The sequence below is a fragment of the Oncorhynchus masou genome, chromosome 29 (assembly GCF_036934945.1).
Source record: "Oncorhynchus masou masou isolate Uvic2021 chromosome 29, UVic_Omas_1.1, whole genome shotgun sequence".
In the NCBI taxonomy this organism is placed as follows: Eukaryota; Metazoa; Chordata; class Actinopteri; order Salmoniformes; family Salmonidae; genus Oncorhynchus; species Oncorhynchus masou.
In genome coordinates this window covers 75148369-75156513 of record NC_088240.1, presented here as the reverse complement: position 1 = coordinate 75156513, position 8145 = coordinate 75148369, and the positions used below count along the sequence as shown (strand labels likewise).

The following is an 8145-nucleotide window of genomic DNA, read 5'->3' as shown; positions in this document are numbered from 1 at the left end:
CCAGATTTAGTCTGCGCGCAGACCGAACAAGCGGCGACAAATCGACGTGCGTCACGTTCCCGAGTGGGCCACCAGAAACGCTGGCGAATGGAAGCGAGCGTACCCCGAACGCCGGGGTGGCCGGCTAACTTGGCAGAGTGGGCCCACTGAAGAACGGCCGGACGAGTAGGAACGGGAACGAACAGAAGGTTCCTAGGACAAGCTCGCGGCGACGGAGTGTGAGCGAGTGCTTGCTTTACCTGCCTCTCAATTCCCCAGACAGTCAACCCGACAACACGCCCGTCAGGGAGAATCCCCTCGGGGTCGGTGGAGACCTCAGAAGAACTGAAGAGACGAGATAAAGCATCAGGCTTGGTGTTTTTGAGCCCGGACGATAAGAAATAACAAACTCGAAACGAGCGAAAAACAGAGCCCAACGAGCCTGACGCGCATTAAGTCGTTTGGCTGAACGGATGTACTCAAAGTTCCTATGGTCAGTCCAAACGACAAAAGGAACGGTCGCCCCCTCCAACCACTGTCGCCATTCGCCTAGGGCTAAGCGGATGGCGAGCAGTTCGCGATTACCAACATCATAGTTACGTTCTGACGGCGATAAGCGATGAGAGAAAAACGCGCAAGGATGGACCTTGCCGTCAGAGAGAGAGCGCTGAGAAAGAATGGCTCCCACGCCCACCTCTGACGCGTCAACCTCAACAACAAACTGTCTAGAGATGTCAGGTGTAACAAGAATAGGAGCGGATGTAAAACGATTCTTAAGAAGATCAAAAGCTCCCTGGGCGGAAACGGACCACTTAAAGCACGTCTTAACAGAAGTAAGGGCTGTGAGGGGAGCTGCCACCTGACCGAAATTACGGATGAAACGACGATAGAAATTAGCGAAGCCCAGAAAGCGCTGCAGCTCGACGCGTGACTTAGGAACGGGCCAATCAATGACAGCCTGGACCTTAGCGGGATCCATCTTAATGCCCTCAGCGGAAATAACGGAACCGAGAAAAGGGACAGAGGCAGCATGAAAAATGCACTTCTCAGCCTTCACATAAAGACAGTTCTCCAAAAGGCGCTGGAGGACGCGTCGCACGTGCTGAACATGAATCGAGAGAGACGGAGAAAAAATCAGGATATCGTCCATGTAAACGAAAACAAAAATGTTCAGCATGTCTCTCAGGACGTCGTTAACTAGTGCCTGAAAGACAGCTGGAGCGTTAACGAGGCCGAAAGGAAGAACCCGGTATTCAAAGTGCCCTAACGGAGTGTTAAACGCCGTCTTCCACTCGTCCCCCTCCCTGATGCGCACGAGATGGTAGGCGTTACGAAGGTCCAATTTGGTGAAAAACCTGGCTCCCTGCAGGATCTCGAAGGCTGAAGACATAAGAGGAAGCGGATAACGATTCTTAACTGTTATGTCATTCAGCCCTCGATAATCCACGCATGGGCGCAGGGACCCGTCCTTCTTCTGAACAAAAAAAAACCCCGCTCCGGCGGGAGAGGAGGAGGAGACTATGGTACCGGCGTTGAGCGAAACCGACAAATAATCCTCGAGAGCCTTACGTTCTGGAGCCGACAGAGAGTATAATCTACCCCGGGGGAGTAGTTCCCGGAAGGAGATCAATACTACAGTCATACGACCGGTGTGGAGGGAGAGAAGTGGCCTTGGAACGACTGAACACCGTGCGCAGATCGTGATACTCCTCCGGCACCCCTGTCAAATCGCCAGGCTCCTCCTGTGAAGTAGAGACAGAGGAAACAGGAGGGATAGCAGACATTAAACAGGTCACATGACAAGAAACATTCCAGGATAGGATAGTATTACTAGACCAATTAATAGAAGGGTTATGGCGCACTAGCCAGGGATGACCCAAAACAACAGGTGTAAAAGGTGAACGAAAAATTAAAAAAGAAATGGTTTCGCTATGATTACCAGAGACAGTGAGGGTTAAAGGCAGCGTCTCACGCTGAATCTTGGGGAGAGAACTACCATCTAAAGCGAACAAGGCCCTGGGCTCCCCTAACTGTCTGAGAGGAATGTCATGTTCCCGAGCCCAGGTCTCGTCCATAAAACAGCCCTCCGCCCCAGAGTCTATCAAGGCACTGCAGGAAGCAGATGAACCGGGCCAGCGGAGATGGACCGGAAAGGTAGTGCGTGATCCAGAAGGAGAGGCCTGAGTAGTTGCGCTCACCAGTAGCCCTCCTTTTACTGATGAGCTCTGGCTTTTACTGGACATGAGGTGACAAAATGACCAGCGGAGCCGCAGTAGAGACAGAGGCGATTGGTGATTCTCCGTTCCTTCTCCTTGGCCGAGATGCGGATACCCCCAGCTGCATAGGCTCAGCATCCGAGCCGGCGGAGGAGGGTGGCAGTGATGCGGCAGGTGGCAGTGATGTGGAGAGGGGAGCAACGGAGAACGCGAGCTCCTTTCCACGAGCTCGGCGACGAAGATCAAACCGTCGCTCTATGCGAATAGCGAGAGCTATTAAGGAGTCCAGACAGGAAGGAACCTCCCGGGAGAGGATCTCATCCTTAACCTCGACGAGGAGACCCTCCAGAAAACGAGCGAGCAAAGCCGGCTCGTTCCAGTCACTAGAGGCAGCGAGAGTGCGAAACTCAATAGAATAATCCGTTATGGATCTATTCCCCTGACATAGGGAAGACAGGGCCCTGGAAGCCTCCTCGCCAAAAACAGAACAGTCAAAAACCCGTATCATCTCCTCCTTAAAGTCCTGATACTGGTTAATACACTCAGCCCTCGCCTCCCAGATTGCCGTGCCCCACTCACGCGCCCGTCCGGTAAGGGGAGAGAAATGACGTAGGCGATGCGGGCTGCGCTCCTGGAGTAAGTGTTGGGCTGGAGAGAGAACACCACATCACACTGAGTGAGGAATGAGCGGCACTCAGTGGGCTCCCCAGAGTAACACGGCGGGTTGTTGATCCTGGGCTCCGGAGACTCGGAAACCCTGGAAGTGGGCGGTGGATCGAGGTGGAGTTGGTGAACCTGTCTTGTGAGGTCGGAGACTTGGACGGCCAGGGTCTCAACGGCATGTCGAGCAGCAGACAATTCCTCCTCGTGTCTGCCTAGCATCGCTCCCTGGATCTCGACGGCGGAGTGAAAAGGGTCCGGAGCCGCTGGGTCCATTCTTGGTCTGATTCTTCTGTTATGTACTTGAGTGAAGACCCAAAAGCGGTTTTAACAGAAAACAGAGTTCTTTAATGAAAAACAGGAATGGCATAAATCCTCTTCCAACGTAGTCAATGGAACAAAAAGAACGTTAGAATAATGCAGGATGCACCTGCCAGGCAGACTCCGACAGGATAGGACAAGGTGGAAGCAAACGGGACGACAGCTTGCTTCTGGCATCAAAAACACAAACAAGAATCAGACACTGAAAGTAGCAGGAACAGAGAGAGAAATAGAGACCTAATCAGAGGGGGAAGAGAGAACAGGTGGGAAGGAGTGAATGAGCTAGTTAGGGGAGATGTAGAACAGCTGAAGAATGAGAGACAGAGAAGGTAACCTAAAAAGACCAGCAGAGAGAGACAGAGTGAAGAGAAAGGACAGGAACAGACATAACAAGACATGACAGTCTTGTCTATGAGACCAGGCTGCAACATCAAAACAACACTTCCAACAAATCCACTCTCGCCAGATGCGACTATGTTCATACTGCGCACAGCACAGCTTTTGTAAGCGCAAGCCCTGCCAAGTACATGTTATTGACCAACAATCGGCATCTGTGGTAGGTGTCACCTCTCTTCTGCAAAGCTCCCAAAATACGGGCGCTGGTTCTCTGGGTGTGTGACGTGTATACTGTACAACTCTGCTCACGGTGAGAGTAGAGAACTGAAATGACTATACTTCCTCTCTTCTAAAAGTCTTGCATCATCTCCATGACCTCCTACACTTTTCTTTTGTGTGAACTGTTAGGTGAAGTTGTTGTCTCTTTTTCCCCTCTTCCTTTAAGCTCTTTTCTGTTCTGCTTCTTTAAGTGCTCAGGGGATGAAGCCATTCAAACAAACTGCCTGGTCTCTCCTGACTTATTTATAGTGTAAGTAAACAGCAGCGTTTGTCTCTAGTTTCTCCAATGGTACTGGGACTAGTAAATGATCGGTTATAGAACATGGCTAATGTGGTAAGTACATTTCTCATTTCAAACCCTTTCAACTGTCTAGGTGTCTTCTCTTTTCTCCTCGTCTGTGGTCTTTGTCCTACACAAGTTCTCTTTACTCCGCTTAAGTCTTTCATGTTGTTTGAATTCCTTTGTGAGTGTTTGTATGCATATGCCCATGCATCCATACACCCATATTTCCCAGGATATGTTCTCTCTCTCTATCACTTGCTCTCTGTCTCCCCCTCTCTCTTCCCGACTCCCACCAGTCTTTCTGGTTTAACAGAAAATCAGATAAGTATAGAATACCTACAGAGAGGTTAGAGAGTGTGGTTAGAGCACAACGAGACAAGCTCCCATAGTGTGTCAATGGCACCAGTCAGATGGTCTGCAGTGCAGTGGACAGCCCCCGTAAGGGGAACAGTACTTTCCACTGTTACTATGCTGTGTGTGGTGTTGCCTCATCTGGTGACATCGGAATCATGTGAGCAGTGTGAATATAATATGATCTGGCCCTTGTCAGATGAGACACTTCAGGGGATACCTCTCTTTCTCACACCCACACAAAATGTCAGTGTTAGAGCAGAGGACCGGAGACTAAAGACAGATCTCTCTAGGTATATCTTTGTGAAAAAGGAAATTGTTGTCCTCACCAACACATATTCTGCCCGCACTGTTTTTTATCTTAAACCCAATAGATTGGCCTGTATTACCCAAATGATCAACTGATTCTCGACTTCTCCACAGACAGACATGGACCTGGACCTGGGAGGGATATTTCTAGAGAATAGCACCTATAACTACGATGGGGACTATGTTTATAAAGAGGACTGCTCCCCTGAAGATGGCGTTGGAGTGCGTTTTGGCTCGGTGTTCCTCCCAATGCTCTACTCCCTGACACTGGTCCTGGGGCTAGTGGGTAACGTGCTGGTCCTGGTGGTTCTGGTCCAGAGGAGGCGGAGCTGGAGCGTGACTGACACCATCATCCTGCACCTGGGCATGGCTGACACCCTGCTGCTGGTCACGCTGCCCCTCTGGGCTGTTCAGGCCACTGGGGAATGGAGCTTCGGGACCCCCCTCTGCAAGATCACTGGAGCCATGTTCACAGTAAGGACTTGTGGGGGGTAGGGGGGACTGGTCTAGCAAGTGTATATACCTGTATGAACACATAAACTGGCGGTTGGGGATGGGGAGAGAGGGTAAATTAAAAGGATTTGGAATAGTGTGGAGTGGCGTGGTATATGATGGGGAGTACAGTTAATGGGCTCTTCCTCTGAGTCCATTAATAAACTCTCAACATTTCTGAGAAAAGAGGAAGTACAGAAGAGGAACACAGCTTTGTCAACTTAATGTTCATTCCAACCAAGAGCTTTCTCAAGTTTATATCTCTCTGTCTCTCTGTCTCTCGCTCTCTCTCTTTCTCTCCTCAGATCAACTTTTACTGTAGCATCTTCCTGCTGGCCTGCATCAGTCTGGACCGCTACCTGTCCGTGGTCCACGCGGTCCAGATGTACTCTGACAGGAAGCCCTGGATGGTGCAGGCCAGCTGCCTGTCCGTGTGGCTCCTCTCCCTCATCCTCTCCATCCCCGACTGGCTTTTCCTGGAGTCTGTGAGGGACACCAGACGAGACAAAGTGGAGTGTGTTCACAACTACCCGTCCCTCTCCCAGTCTTGGTTTGACTGGCGCCTGGCCTCCCGCCTGCTCTACCACACAGTGGGCTTCCTCCTCCCCTCTGCCGTGCTGCTCTTCTGCTACTCCTGCATCCTGCTGCGGCTGCAGAGCGGCTCCCAGGGCCTCCAGAAGCAGAGGGCCGTCCGGGTCATCCTGGCCCTGGTGCTGGTCTTCTTCCTCTGCTGGACTCCCTACAACATCACCCTCATGGTGGACACTTTTCAGGGGAGACCTAGGGAGCCTGTTTCTGTAACAACACAGAGGCGGATGCAAGATGCAAGCAACGATGGTTTAATGAATATAGTTCACAGCAGCAACAGGACAGACAGACTGTAGTCAGACGGAATCCGACCCAGGGACTCGGGCGCATCTTCCGATGATAGCGTGCAGAGAAAACCAGGGGAGTGTGTCCGGATGAGTAGGAAGGAGCACAGCAGATAATCCACACAAGAGAAGAGCACGGACACACGACACAACCTCAGGGAAGAAACAACGATCTGACAACAAGAAACACTGGTTACAGAACATATAAAGGGAAGATAAGTGGTTCCAGCTGGCGCAGACAATCAGGCCGAGATTGGGAACCACGCCCACACAAACACGGGAGAGAGAGAGAGAGAGAGAGAGAGAGAGAGAGAGAGAGAGAGAACGAGAAAGAGAAAGAGAGAGGGAGGCAGTGGATTCATGAACCGTGACAGTTTCTGTGTCCTATGAGAACAGGAGGACAGCTGTGGAGAACAGTCTGGTGGTCACGTTTGCTCTAGCCTGCCTGCACGCTTGCCTCAACCCAGTGCTCCATCTCGGAATGTGTAGAAACTTCCGGCAACGCGTGCTGGATATGGTGAGGTGTGTTGAGGGGGTGCAGCATGATCTGAAACGCTCACTGTGGGATTCAGGTGTGGTTGAAGACTCACCTGACCAAGCAGAGGAGAAGGGGACGTTGAACCCAATGACAACCATGGGACAGGTACAGTCCACCCAGAGCTGATGGGTAGGAAGAGGATCCTAATGACTAATATAGTATGTCTTCATGCCTTGAGGGGAAGTTGTATGGTCATAGGTCTGGGGACTGGTGGATGACCGTAACCTGGGTCATGAGAGAAAGACATGCATAGTTGAAAGCCCCTTATGAGGACTGCTTTATTTGAATTGCACTTTAATGGATAACGCTCAGACTAAATGTATATTTATATATTTTTATAAAGTCAGTGGGTTGTCTGCTCTTCACGTTTTACCTATCAATGTCGTCCGGGTCTGTAGAATCTGTTGGAAAGAATCATGCATCCATTATTCAAACCTACATCTATATATATATATAGATATGACCTGCTTCCTGTTTCTCTTCCTGTTTCAGCTAAAGTGGATTACACTTTTCTCTTCTTGCTAAAATGTGGTAGAGGCAAGCTGTTCAGTTGGACTGAGTGATGCTGTCCATTTAAGTCTTGTCACTCAACATTATAGATGAATAAGTAAAGCTAACTAAAGGCTGAAGTGCTTATGAAGCTCTTGAATGGAACAAGTGATGAGAGAAAGCTTTTGTTGCTGCTGTATGTCCTTCTAGAATAAACATTTAGGTGCACAAATGCTGTAGTAAAGCAGAGAAGGGACAGGAAGAGAGGCAGACTGACTCGTCATCATCTTGGGTGGGGACTTCTCAAATCCTTGTGGGGCAGCAGGGTAGCCTAGTGGTTAGAGCATTGGACTAGTAACCGCAAGGTTACAAATTCAAACCCCCGAGGTGACAAGGTACAAATCTGTCGTTCTGCCCCTGAACAGGCAGTTAACGCACTGGTCCTAGGCCGTCATTGAAAATAAGAATGTGTTCATAACTGACTTGCCTAGTTAAATAAAGGTAAAATAAAGATTTGTCACCCCATGTTGGTAAGCTTTACTTGGCTTCCTGCCACAGTAAAAGTATGTATTTTTCAGCTGAAACCACAGAGAACTTGGGTAATTTTGTTATCTTTTTGCGGACACTCTTATCCTGCAATTATGTGCCTTGCTCAAGGGCACATCTGCCCAAAAAAATGTGCCTTCAAACCAGTAACTTTCCGGTTACCTGTGCAACACTCTTAACCGCTATGCTACCAGCAGGCCTACCATGTTGTGTTCGTGGAATGTTCGGAATGTTTGCAGATAGAAATGTGATGTATAGAGCTGCCACAATTCCCCATTCTACATGCCAGACAATCATAGATATCAATACATGTCTATGATTGTTCTGTGATGTTGAATCATCCTGAAAAGGCCTTTGGTGGTGGTGTGTCTACATCACTTATGCTGATCTCAGTCTTGCTTTCTCTATGGGTTTTACTTTTTGGTGTACATCTATTAACCAACCACTAAAAGACAAAGATTCTGAACGATAGTA

The 8145-nt window shown here is 49.5% G+C and overlaps 1 protein-coding gene across 4 annotated transcripts; it reads left to right on the top strand.

The window, feature by feature from the left end:
* Positions 1 to 3694: 3694 nt before the first annotated feature.
* LOC135520542 (C-X-C chemokine receptor type 3-like) lies at positions 3695 to 6570 on the top strand. 4 transcript variants are annotated; one of them, XM_064946176.1, is made up of 3 exons: positions 3695 to 4125; positions 4853 to 5208; positions 5532 to 6570. In XM_064946176.1, exons 2-3 carry the CDS (start codon positions 4855 to 4857, stop codon positions 6108 to 6110), a joined length of 933 nt encoding a protein of 310 aa, XP_064802248.1. In that variant the 5' UTR covers positions 3695 to 4125; positions 4853 to 4854; the 3' UTR covers positions 6111 to 6570. The 4 variants fall into 4 exon arrangements, with proteins under 4 accessions (XP_064802248.1, XP_064802245.1, XP_064802247.1 ...); XM_064946173.1 differs by having other exon boundaries at positions 4849 to 5208; XM_064946175.1 differs by lacking the exon at positions 3695 to 4125 and adding an exon at positions 4527 to 4718.
* The last annotated feature ends 1575 nt before the right edge of the window (positions 6571 to 8145 follow it).

Excerpts from the sequence above, each read along its gene's own strand:
- LOC135520542 (XM_064946173.1), top strand. Across the intron at positions 5,209-5,531 it reads TCACTGGAGCCATGTTCACA|ATCAACTTTTACTGTAGCAT; the intron begins GTAAGGACTTGT and ends TTCTCTCCTCAG.